Below are 11,161 nucleotides of genomic sequence, written 5' to 3'. Positions count from 1 at the left end.
GATAGATGGATGGATGGATGAATGGATGGATGGATGATGGATGGATGGATGGATGGGGGATGGATGGGTGGATGAGTAGATGGACATTGGCATCCCACAGCCAGCTGATCAGGCAGCCCCCAACCTTCTGACTCTTGGTTTCTGGGGTGGCCCACTTTCTGCCCTTCTCAGGATGATAGAAATGGAGTGAACTGGGTCAGGAAACTTGGGTCTTGGCCTGATTCTGCCAAAAACGGCCTTGAGCAGCGTGACGCTGACCAACCTTCCAGGGCTCTGTGCCCTCACAGCGAAGCTGGGCCCACAGGTTTGCACACAGAAGGTCTCGGGGTCTTACCAGCTGGGGTCACCGGCATCAGTGGGTGTGGGGGCAGCACGGTCACGGCTGCCATTCCTGGCTGCTGGCTCAAGGGCCCAAGGTCGGGTGTGGATGAGGTGGCCACAGTCTGCATGGGTTCCTCGGAACGAGGGTGGGGAGGCTCAGAGGCTGCGACAGGACTCCCTGGTCTCTCCTCTGTAGGTGGAAGAGGAAGTGAGTTGATGCTGCCGTTTCTCCTCGCCATGACAGGAAGCAATACACACCCTGGAGAGGGTATCCTGAGCTTCTGGGTGCCAGAGACACTGCCATGTCCAAGGGCCGTCAGAGGATTAGAGCCCGTGAGATGTCAATGCCCCATGCCCTGGAGTGGCAGGGAGTGTGCAAGGGACAGGGATTTGGGGGGCGCTGGAGCTTGTGCACATACCCCCAGAAGGTGCAGGAGACTTCTTCTTGGGATGCCAATATCCAGTCTCGGCCAGACCCTGCAGAGGGACGGGGCTCAGTCACCTACTGTGACCCAGGTCCTGAGGGTGGCTCTGAACGGCCCCTCCCCCTGCCCCTGGCTCCCAGAAGCGGTGGAGGTGTGATGAGGACTATGCACTGCTCTGCTGATGAGCCGGGCTATGCACCCCAAGGCGCTGGTCCACACCCTCAGGCGGCGCAGACCCTGACACTGTGTTCTTCCAGCTCTGATAGGAGGCGCTGGGCATGAGGCCCTTTGTCTCCCAAACTCCTCCAAGCTGGTGCCCTGCCCTGCACTTCTCGGCACCTCTGTCTGGCCCTTGGGTCCCTGGCCCCCTACCACCAACTTGTGCCCTAGAAGGCTCCCAGAAGGCCTGTCAGAGCAGCACCAGGAAACACAAGTGCAGGAAATCAGTGAGGAGGGCAGTGGCAGCAGCAGCCCTGATGAGGCAGTGAGGCCTGGGCGCTTCCCTGCACCCTGTGCCTGCCCCAGAGCCCCCCACTCACCTCCCAGGGCTGGGTGGAAGAGAAGGCTGGGGTCCTGGCTGTGGGATGGACCCTGGAAGGAGAAATTACCAAGGAGGTTCCAGGGGTCTCCCAGCCTAAGGGGCCCCATCCAGGAAGGGGTCAGGGGTCTACGGGCCAGGGTGGGACACCCAGGAAGGACGCAGCCCGCTAAGTTGGAGAAAGATGAGCTCTAAACAAGGCTGTTGCCTGCTCGCATGTTAGGATAACTGGGGTGGGGTGTGAAGCCCATCTGCAGGGCCCCCGCCATGGGCTGGGCAGAACCAGCACCCCGCTGTGAGAACCACTTCCCTGCTGATGTTATGGGAAGGCACAGAACCCCAGAATGCTGTGGCAGAATGGGGCCCTGGGGGTGCCCAGGTATGTCGGGCTCACAGTCCCCGGGGAGATCTCCCACAGGGCTATCCCCTCCGAGTCCAGGCAGAGGTCGCCATACCCGCCGGTGCCCACGGGCAGGGGCCCACAGCCCTCCTCATCAGAGCTGTCCTCGCAATCTGCGGCTCCATCGCAGGGCCCCCCGCTTGGGGCACACTCCCCGCTGGCACAGCGGAGCCCGGCCCCTGGGCACGGGTGCGCTAGCGGGGACACTGTGTGGGGGAGGGTGTGGCTCAGGGCTCCTGCCATCGCCTTGCCCCCTCCAGCCCCTCCCCACCCCCACCCCAGCCCAGCTTTACCTGGCCTGCAGCCCAGCAGCTCTGCCCACTGCAAGATGCTGCGGCTGACTTCACCGTGGTGGCTGGCATGCGGCCAGACCCTCACGTACCTCGCCTGGACCATCCGGCCAAATGTCCAGGCCTTGGGGGCCACGTCGGCCCAGCTCCCAGGGAAAGGCTGTGGCACAGGGCGCCTGCTATGACCCTGGCCCTGCTGGGTCTCCCCCCACTGCCCACCCAACCTTCAGCCTTCAGGGCATGGATGCTCCTGGCAGTAGCATCCGGTTCCCCAAGGCTGTGGGAGTCTGACCCCGGCTGAGGATCCCCCCGCTGGGTCAGGTTGTGTCCAGCACCTGGCCCAGAGCAGGTGCTTCTTAAGTTGTGGCTACCTGTGTGGGCTGAGTCCTCTGCCCCATGGGGCCCCTCTTCCTTGGGAGGATGCCAACCCTGGGACATCTGCCCAAGTAGGACCACTTCAGTGTTTCCGGACGTCCACCTGGCAGTGGTACCCAGGCCCTCGACTCTGCGGCTCAGTCCCTGCTACTTACCAGGTGTTCCAGGAGGATCTAATGCAGGGACTGTCCCTCTGGGAGACTGAAAGGCCCTTCAGGTCAAAGACTATGGGACCCACAAAGGGGCCAATGGGTCGCTGACCCAAGGGGCCTTGGTGTTTGGTACCTTGGGGACAGGCAGAGTGCCAGGCAGGATATCACGATAGTTATGCCAGTGTAGACCATCGCTGCTGAACTGGAGGAAGAAGCTGGGGATACGAGCATCAGAAGAACGGGTGCCCTGCACCATGATGCCTGGGAGGGGCCAGAGCGAGGACAGGATTAGTGCTGGAGCAGACGCTCCCATCCCACCCCATCCCCACCTTTCCCCTTCCTCACTGACCGGTGAGGTTCCGGGCCCACAGCAGGTCCAGCTGAAGGTAGGGAGGCTGGGGCTGCTGCTTGGCATGAGCGTCCTCTCCAGGGCCAGGGGCCTCGGTGGGAACCCCCAGGAGGGCCATGTGGGTTGGGTGCTCCAGCTGTGAGGGTGACATCTTCAGGCTGCCCTTGGGTGGTCGGGCCAGGCCCAGGGGTGAATAGCAGGGATCTGGGTACAGGAGAGAGAGGCGGCTGGCTGGCACTGTAACAGGTGCCAGGGGCACAGTTAGCCTCAGGCAGCTGGGGTACAAAAGTACACACAGGGGACCTTGGGCCAGGATGCAGGGATGAGCAGGTGACTTGGGATAGGACGGCTTCTGACCCTCAGGAGGACCTCAGTGTGTGGTGAGCAAGGGGCCTTCCCTGGGCCTCTCTCCCCCGCCCCAGGCCCAGCCAGCTAGGGCACCATGCCCCTCAGCGTCCACTACAACAGCACGTGGTCTCACCTCCCAGTGGGGGCAGGATGTAGGTGGCCAGAGGGGGTCCAGTCTGGGGGCTGGGGCCTGGAGCTGGGGCTGGAGTGGCCATGGGGGGTGCTGTCTGGTTCTCTCCTGTGTGGGGAGACCCTGGGAGGCTCATACCAGTTCTGGCTGAGCACTTTCTCCTGTGAGACCCCCAGAATAAGCCCCTAGCTGGGCACGGCACCTCTTCCCTCAGTGTGAACTGGGGTTTTTCACACACACTGAACGTTTGGAGAACACAGAATAAAACTAGCAGTCCAAAGCCACGTAGGGCCAGGACGGAGCAGGTGCAGTTCCTAACTCGGGGCTGCCGTCCCTTACAGTCACCCCTCAGGCACTGGGAAGCAGCTGGCTCTGGAGGGAAGCTCCCTGTGGGCTGGAGTCCTCCCGCTCATTAGTTGCGCTCTGCTGCGAATAACCTGTACAGCTGGCCCACTCCTACCCTCACTACTCTGCGGCTACACCTCCAGGATGAGGAAGATGGACCGCCTCAGCTTCCTCAGACCCTGCTGTATCCTCTTCCTCCCTTTGGGGCCCCTCGGCCACCCCCAGGCCCACTCACCAGGCAGGACACAGTGGCAACATGAGTCTCCCGCTGCTTCCACCAGAAGCCAGCCCTGCAGGGCACAGAAGTCAGGCCACCCGCTACCTCTGACTCCTCCAGTCTCCCAGAACCACTCTCCTCCCAGACCCGGCCTGTCCCAGGCTCCTGGGCACCTCACCTGGGGGCAGCTGCCCAGTGGGCAGTAGGGGGAGCAGTGTACAGCGCTGGGGTCCAGACACTGGCACACCTCACAGGGGTCCCTGCGCCAGCGCTCCCCCACACGCCACATGCGGCCCTGTTGCTCGCAGCCCTGGCATGGCTCCACCTGGCACCTGGTGACAGACGGCGACAGCCCAGACTGGGGAGGGGCTTGCCTAGGGTGACCGCCCTCCAGAAGTCTGCCTTTATGGGACATACAAGCCACGAAGCTGAAACAGGAGAATTCTGGGGCCCCCGGGGAGTTCTGGGGCTCTGACTGAGAAGGCAGACAGCAGGTCCCACACTTGGGGCCCGGGGCACATGTGAGGTGTCCATCTGGGAAGGGCACGCAGGAAGCCCCCTCCGTGGGAGGCGGAGGTGTGGGCAGGGCTCCAGCTGCTACCTGCGGGCCTTGCGGTGGATGCCAAGGCACCGGCGACCTCGGCCAGACTGGCGGGGGTTGTTGGGGCTCCGGAAGGACCACTGGATGCTCTGGCTCCCGCAGGGGCCCAGGCACTCGGCCCAGGGGGACCAGGAGGACCAGCCACAGTTCACTGAGGGAGGAAGTCAGGGCCAGGATGAAGGGTGGGCGCCCGGCGGGGATCCCAGGGAAGGGCTGCTGCAAGAGGTGCTCACCAGCACAGTCTGGATTGGGGCGGCAGCGCCGGGGCCGCCCATCCCGGCAGACGCAGAGCTGGCAGTCAGCCTTGATTCGCTGCCCAGGCCAGTAGCGGGTGCCATCCACCAGGCAGGGGCACTGCCGGGGCCACACACACCGGCCTTCGCTGTCCAGCACCTGCCCTTCAGGGCACCAGCAGCCTGAGGAAGGCACAGGGTAAGCATCTAGGTGTGGGCGTGGCCACCACAGACCTCGGGCCCAGAGCCCCCTCACCTGGGCTGCTGCAGGGCTGCTCCGGTGGGCACACGGCCTGGCCAGAGACGTCATCACAGGTCAGAGGGCAGGGGGCACAGGGCTGGAACACCAGCTCCCCGGAGCAGGTGGCATTGGGGCAGCCATCCTGAGGGCAAGGCTCTGTGAGGGAGCGGAGCCACAAAGGAGGTCAGGGGTGGCTGTGTCCCATGGAGCCCCCAGCCCCCACCGGGATCCTCTTCCTGTCACTCACTGGTCTCTCGGACGCTGTGAGGGTCCCCAGGCAGCAGGGCGCAGGCCCGGCCCCCATTCTGGGGAGGGTGGCACTGCCGTTGCCGCGTCATGGTGCCCCCACATGGCTCAGAGCACGGAGACCAGGGAGACCAGGAGCCCCATGCACCATCCACTGCAAGGGGAGGGGCCGAGTGGTCAGGGAGGGACACGAGGGACAGCAGTCTCTCCTGTTCCCTCTGCCTCTGTCCCTCCCTGGGGTCCCCAACCTTCACCTGGGCAGGCCTCGGCAAAGCAGGCCTGAGACTGGTGCTCAGGGCCCGGGCAGCGCTGCAGCACCGAGAGCCCGGGTGGGGAGCAGCGACGACTCCGGCTCCGCACCCCAGACCCACAGGTCTGGCTGCAGGGCTCCCATGGGTTCCAGGGCCCCCAGGCTCCGCAAGCCTGCTCCTCAGGGGAGGGCTCTGTCTCCCCCAGGGCCATTTTGCAGTCAGGCTGCCCGTCACACACCTGGGGAGGTGACAGGCTCAGGCTGGGCCTGGGCTTGGGGACCCACTGGCTCTGCCTCCTCCACCCCTGTCCCCACCCTGACCTTCTGGAAGCCAATGCAGATGCCATTAGGGCATGAGTATTCCGGGCAGGGGACACCTGTTCCGTTGTGGCCTCCTGGGGCCGGCAGCCCTACTAGGGAAAAGAGAAAGCAAGTCTACCCCCTGGTGCACCCCTGCCTTGGCCCCAGGGGGAGGAGGGACCCATACCACGCCCAGCTCATCCTTGCCCTGGGGACAGTCAGGGGACTCATTGCAGAGGGAGGGGGCCAAGGGGCCAGGCCACAGGGGAAGAGGCGGGGCATGGGGGCAGCTGCGCGGAGCCTGTGGGGGGGAGTCCGTCCTGTGCTCCTGTGCCCCTAGGTCCCCTCCCCCCGGGGGGAGCAGGAAGGCCAAGGCACGGGAGGAGGGAGGCAGGTGGGAGGTAGAGGCAACAACCCCACCAAAGAAACTAGGTCCTAGGAGGGCCTGCAGACACCTCCTGCCTGGAGAAGGGACAAGGACCTGCAGGGCTGACTTTGCCACGCACGGGCGGGAGGGACCTGGGGTGTCTAAGCAGAGCAGCTCCCCAGGCCCTCTGAGCTACCACCCTCCCTCCAGCCCTTTCCTGCCCCACTGTAAGCAAAGACGAAAGCCTTTTTCTTCTGTCTCCTGGAGGGCAGCAAGGCAGGGCAAAAACCTCAAAGCTTTACAGCACACATAAGTCTTTCAGACCCTGGGGTCCCCAGACCCGTCCCTGTCTAGCTGCGCTCCCACGCGTGCCCAGCAGGGGGCAAAGGTGGGACGTCCTGGCGGGTCACTCTCACCGCAGGCTTCCGGGTCCTCGTCCCAGCCGTCCGGGCACTGCGGCTCGCCGTCGCACAGCTGCCCCGGCGACAGGCAGTGCGCGCTCCCGCGGGCGCAGGGCACGAGGTGCGGCGCGCAGGCCTCGGCGCAGCCCAGCTCGTCGCTGCCATCCATGCAGTCCTCCTCCTGGTCGCAGCGCCAGCCACGTGGGGCGCACTCGCCGCTGCTGCACGCGAACTCCGAGGGGCTGCAGGGGGCTGCGGGGTGGGGCTGGGGGATAGACCTGAGCCGCGGACTTCCCTCCTTCCCCGCCTGGCCTTGAACCTCGCCTGAGGCGCCCACCTCCCTTCATCGCTTCCCAGGGTCCCACCCGCCCTGCTTTCTTATGTGAGCTCAGAGGGAAGCCCTGAACTCAAGGAAATAAGGTTGGGACCTCAGCGCCCCCTCAAACACCTCTCTCTCACTCTCCTCTCCTTCCCCGCCTGCCTCCCTTCATTCCTTCCTGCAATCCTCCTGCCTCAGCCTCCCAGTGTGCTGGAATTTCCACTTATTCATTCTAGCCTCTAGCCCCAGGGCCCTGCCCAACACAGGCCTCTGTGATGCCCTCCTGACCGCCCCCTTCGGGTGTCAGACCTCCAGCTTTTGCCCCCATCTCCTGTGGGAGGCTCACCAGGGCTGGCACTGCCCAGGGGACTTGGTGCACCTTCCAGGGAGCCCGTGGAGAGGCCAGGCGTGGTGCCAGCAGGGGGCATGGGCAGAGAGGGCATGGGGCAGTGTCCAGGCCCCTCGTCGGCTCCATCTGGGCAGTCCCAGACTCCGTCACACAGCTGGAAGGCGCCCACACAGGTGCCATCGATGCAGGGCAGCTCCTCAGGGACACAGCTCGCCTGCCCTGCAGCTGGAGAGGAGGAGCCGGTTCCAGGACCCTGCCCCCATCTCACGGTCTGGGTTGCACTCCCCCAAGCCAGCTTCACGGGAGCAGTGTGGGGGAGGTTGGGGCTTGCCCGAAGCTGGGCCTGGAGGAAGGGGGAGCGGGTGGGCTGCGGTCCCGAGCAGAGACCACTCACCCAGGCAGGACTCTTCATCAGCGGCGTCCAGACAGTCGGGGTGTCCGTCACACAGCAGGGCCAGGGGCAGGCAGCGCCCGTCAGCGCAGGCCAGAGAATCAGAGGGGCATGGGCAGCCCTCTTCGTCCGTGCCATCTCCACAGTCGTCCCGCCCGTCACAGAGCAGGGCCAGGGGCACACAGCGGCCAGAGCGGCAAGACATCTGGCCCTGCCCGCAGCCTGGGGTGGCACAGCCTGGCACGGATGAGAGGGTCAGAGAGCACCCTTCCTGCCCCTCACCCGCTCAGGTCATCGCTCTTGGCAAAGGAAGCAGCGGCTCAGGAAGCCAGCCTGGGGGCACTGTCCCTGTCACTGCCGCACACAGGCAAAGACACTCACCCTCCTCATCCGAGCCATCGCCACAGTCGTCCTGGTTGTCACAAAGCCATTCCAGTGGCACACAGTGCCCGCTGAGCTGGCATGGAGCTTCTCCTTCTGCACAGCGAGGCACCAGCTCCTCACAGGAGGCACCGTCACCTCTGCAACGCCACTGACTGTCCTGGCACGTGCTGAGCACAGTGTCCCGCGGTCAGTCACAGCAGGGCTTGGCTGGCCACGGGTCCGGGCTCCTCCTGGGGGCCTCACTCACCAGTTCCCACAGCCCTTCTGCAGCACTGTCCCCGGTGGGAAGAAGCTGCCACCCCACTCACAGGGACAGGCAGCTGGCTCCACGCAGGCTCCTCCTGAGGTCACAGAGCACGGGAGTCAGGGCTCAGCCCCACCGCAACGGCCCGTGGCCCCTTCCGCCCCGCTGCCCTGTGGCCTCTGCCATTCTGACCACACACCGTGCAGCAGAGTCCCCGAGGGGCAGAAGCAGCCCTCCACGCAGGAGACGGCCTGGCAGTACCATCCAGGCTCAGGACGGTGGTCATGGCAGGTGGGGGGGCACACAGGGCCGCAGGCCTCGTACACCTGTCCGCCTTCGCACTGCAGGGCTGGGTAGAGAGCAGAGAGGTGATGTGACATGGGTGTGTGGCGTGGGCCCTTGCTGAGCCCGTCCCTTGGCGAACTGACACATCGGTCCTACAGGGCAGCTGTTCTTGCACATTTGGTTCATCTAGAAAAACGTCAGGCAGGCACAAAGCAGCCTGTATACATTGGACCTGGGGTGACCTTTACCTAGAGGGGCAGGAGGGCACCCTTCAAGGGGCAGAGTGCAGGCAGGGCTGGGAGCAGGGTGCACTCACGGCAGAGCTCCTGGCTGCGCCAGCGCACACGGTGCCCACGCCTGGCACACTCGTCCGCATAGGTGGCAATGGCTGAGCAGAGGCACTCACAGTCACCCCCCGAATCACAGCTGTGGGAGGAAGCGGTCAGCCCGGCGCCCCCTTCCTCTCCTCAGCACCCCACACGCCCCACAGCCAGCCCTCCTCACCCGCAGGCGTCGTACACACACCACTCGTAGTGCTGCTGCGGGGGCACCTCCGCATGGCACGAGGCAAACAGCGGCTGTAGCATCGCCCCGCAGCGGGCCTGGGCCCAGGCTGCCCGGTGGGCATTCACCTGCAGCACAGGGTGCTGTCTGCAGCCCCAGGGCCACCCACCAGGCCCCAGAGCTGCCCCCCCTCCCAGCCCTCTGTCCCGCCCACGCTCACGGTGCAGGGGTGCAGCGGGTCTCCTGGCTCGGGGCACAGGGGGTTGAGGCGCCAGGAGTGGGCCGCCAGCTCAGCCGTGGGCTCCAGGGCTCCTTGGCGGCTCCGCAGGTCATTGCTGGCATCGCCATCAAAGTCTCCACACAGGCCAGCCACACGACCACGGAAGTGAGGGGACAGCTGCACCAGGACCCGGGTACCTAGCCGCGGCACGGAACCAAATGACCTCACTGGCCCTCAGCAGGCCAGAAGAGGGAGAAAACCTGGGGTGCACAACACTGCCCTGCATAGCGTCTGATGGGGCCCTGGTTCCCTCCTTTTTTTGGAGGGTGATAGGTGATAAATGAAGACAGACATTTGGAGGACAGGGAACTCCGCCATCAGACCAATCAGCACAGGAATCCTGGCTCCGGGACAGGCGGAGACCCTCAGCACCAGAGCCCTCCCCAGGCCAGGTCCCTAGCGGGTATTTCAGTTTCTCTCAGTTTCTCACCAACAGTTAAATTTCTAACACGCCAGCTGCTTATGTTTGGGTGGTGGGACGTTAGGAGATCTATTTTCATTTCTTCTTCCTAAAACTTGGTATTTTCTAACTGTTTCTTGGGTGAGGAGGTACTGCTTTCATCATGAAGGAAAACAGAATTAGGAAAACAATTTGGAAACTCCAATCACTGGTATAGGCTGGAAGGCAGGGGCAGTGCTGGGATGGGGGTGCCCAGGGGAGGGTAGGAGGGCGGGGGTCCTGAAGTAGTTGGCACGTTAGAAATGGCCCCTGTAGGGCTTGCCAGGGTCTCAGTCCTGACCTCGGAGCTCAGCAGGCCCTGGCAGGGAGGGTTTGGGGGAGTCCAGCCCGGAGGAGCTAAGGGCTGGTGTGGGTCAGGCACACGAGGGCCGGCCTAACCTCCATCCCAGAGCAGGCTGAGGCCCAGGCGTGTCGTCAGCAGCAGAAAGAGGCCAGCATGGCGCAGGCTCAAGCCAGGGCCTGTGTAGACCTTGGGGGGCCTTATGGTCACCCCATTCACTGTCACTGCCCGGCCTGTGGAGGAAGAGAGGCATTTGAGGGAAAGACCTCCTGGGTATAGTGAGTCCCTCCTAGCCCCCTCTTCCAAACTCTTTTGCTTCTCTACCTCTGTGACTTGGGCAGGTCATCAGACTTTCTGGGCCTTGGTTTTTGGAGCCTTCAGAAATTATGATTCCCAAAAGCCATCAGCCCGCCGCACTAAGGACAACCTGGTCCCCGCCACACTGGGACCTGTGACACCCCCCCACCTCTGAGCATGTGCACAACGGTGCTGTCCAGACGCACGGTCAGGGCCTTGGTGCAGGTGAGGCCGCTGGCCCCGCAGGGCAGGTTCTGAGCAGAGACGCTGAAGCGGCCGCCAGCCTCTCGTACCAGCAGGTACTCACAGGCCCCAGGGAAGGTGAGGGACAGCCCGTCAAAGGTCACGTAGTGGGGGGCGCCTGACGCCTGGCACCGCCCGCTGCACCACTGGCCCGTGCAGTGCCATTGCCGGCCCCGGCACACACTGTGAGCAAGGGATGGGGACAGAGTCCCTGAGGAACTTGGGAGCTGCACACAGGGCCACAGCCAGTCCAGGTTCAGCAAGTCTGCATAGGTCCTCGGCATGAGGGACCCAGGCTCTCTGGGTGCCCCACCACTTCAGCCCCCACAAGCCCTTCTAGCAGAGGGCAGCATGCCGTCTGGGGAGCCAGGGGTCACAGGTCAGGTTACAGGTCGTAGGACTGGGCATACCAAGTGTTGCAGTCCTCCTGGATGGTGGCATTAGGCGGGTACCACTGCCCACTGTGATGGCAGGGACAGAGGTCAGGAGGCACACAGTGTTCATCCTGGGCAGAGGATGGGGATGCTGTTTTGGACAGCCAGGGGCAGGGCAGTGCCCTGGTGTAAGGAGGGCCACCCTAGTGCTCCATACAACCC

At 64.2% G+C, this 11,161-nt stretch overlaps 1 protein-coding gene across 1 annotated transcript in view; it reads right to left on the bottom strand.

Moving 5' to 3' along the window:
* Sspo (SCO-spondin) overlaps nucleotides 1-11,161 on the bottom strand; it is a 48,404-nt gene that overhangs the window by 28,382 nt on the left and 8,861 nt on the right. Inside the window, exons 19-46 of the mRNA XM_005404761.2 lie at nucleotides 10,976-11,070; nucleotides 10,492-10,748; nucleotides 10,124-10,258; nucleotides 9,226-9,422; nucleotides 9,006-9,133; nucleotides 8,818-8,927; nucleotides 8,416-8,565; nucleotides 8,220-8,313; nucleotides 7,970-8,139; nucleotides 7,592-7,825; nucleotides 7,195-7,416; nucleotides 6,545-6,781; nucleotides 5,783-5,874; nucleotides 5,466-5,700; nucleotides 5,213-5,365; nucleotides 4,981-5,121; nucleotides 4,725-4,907; nucleotides 4,492-4,642; nucleotides 4,069-4,222; nucleotides 3,909-3,963; nucleotides 3,332-3,436; nucleotides 2,851-3,054; nucleotides 2,635-2,762; nucleotides 1,978-2,134; nucleotides 1,740-1,890; nucleotides 1,286-1,337; nucleotides 741-798; nucleotides 335-511 (exon numbers count right to left, since the gene is read on the bottom strand). Of these exons, the coding sequence (XP_005404818.1) occupies nucleotides 335-511; nucleotides 741-798; nucleotides 1,286-1,337; nucleotides 1,740-1,890; nucleotides 1,978-2,134; nucleotides 2,635-2,762; nucleotides 2,851-3,054; nucleotides 3,332-3,436; nucleotides 3,909-3,963; nucleotides 4,069-4,222; nucleotides 4,492-4,642; nucleotides 4,725-4,907; nucleotides 4,981-5,121; nucleotides 5,213-5,365; nucleotides 5,466-5,700; nucleotides 5,783-5,874; nucleotides 6,545-6,781; nucleotides 7,195-7,416; nucleotides 7,592-7,825; nucleotides 7,970-8,139; nucleotides 8,220-8,313; nucleotides 8,416-8,565; nucleotides 8,818-8,927; nucleotides 9,006-9,133; nucleotides 9,226-9,422; nucleotides 10,124-10,258; nucleotides 10,492-10,748; nucleotides 10,976-11,070 (4,225 nt within the window). The remainder of the gene's footprint in view (nucleotides 1-334; nucleotides 512-740; nucleotides 799-1,285; nucleotides 1,338-1,739; nucleotides 1,891-1,977; nucleotides 2,135-2,634; nucleotides 2,763-2,850; nucleotides 3,055-3,331; nucleotides 3,437-3,908; nucleotides 3,964-4,068; nucleotides 4,223-4,491; nucleotides 4,643-4,724; nucleotides 4,908-4,980; nucleotides 5,122-5,212; nucleotides 5,366-5,465; nucleotides 5,701-5,782; nucleotides 5,875-6,544; nucleotides 6,782-7,194; nucleotides 7,417-7,591; nucleotides 7,826-7,969; nucleotides 8,140-8,219; nucleotides 8,314-8,415; nucleotides 8,566-8,817; nucleotides 8,928-9,005; nucleotides 9,134-9,225; nucleotides 9,423-10,123; nucleotides 10,259-10,491; nucleotides 10,749-10,975; nucleotides 11,071-11,161) is intronic.

The sequence above is a fragment of the Chinchilla lanigera genome, unplaced genomic scaffold (genome assembly GCF_000276665.1).
Source record: "Chinchilla lanigera isolate Chin_1 unplaced genomic scaffold, ChiLan1.0 scaffold00090, whole genome shotgun sequence".
In the NCBI taxonomy this organism is placed as follows: Eukaryota; Metazoa; Chordata; class Mammalia; order Rodentia; family Chinchillidae; genus Chinchilla; species Chinchilla lanigera.
The sequence above is the reverse complement of the archived record's forward strand: the minus strand, read 5'-3'. Positions and strand labels throughout refer to the sequence as shown.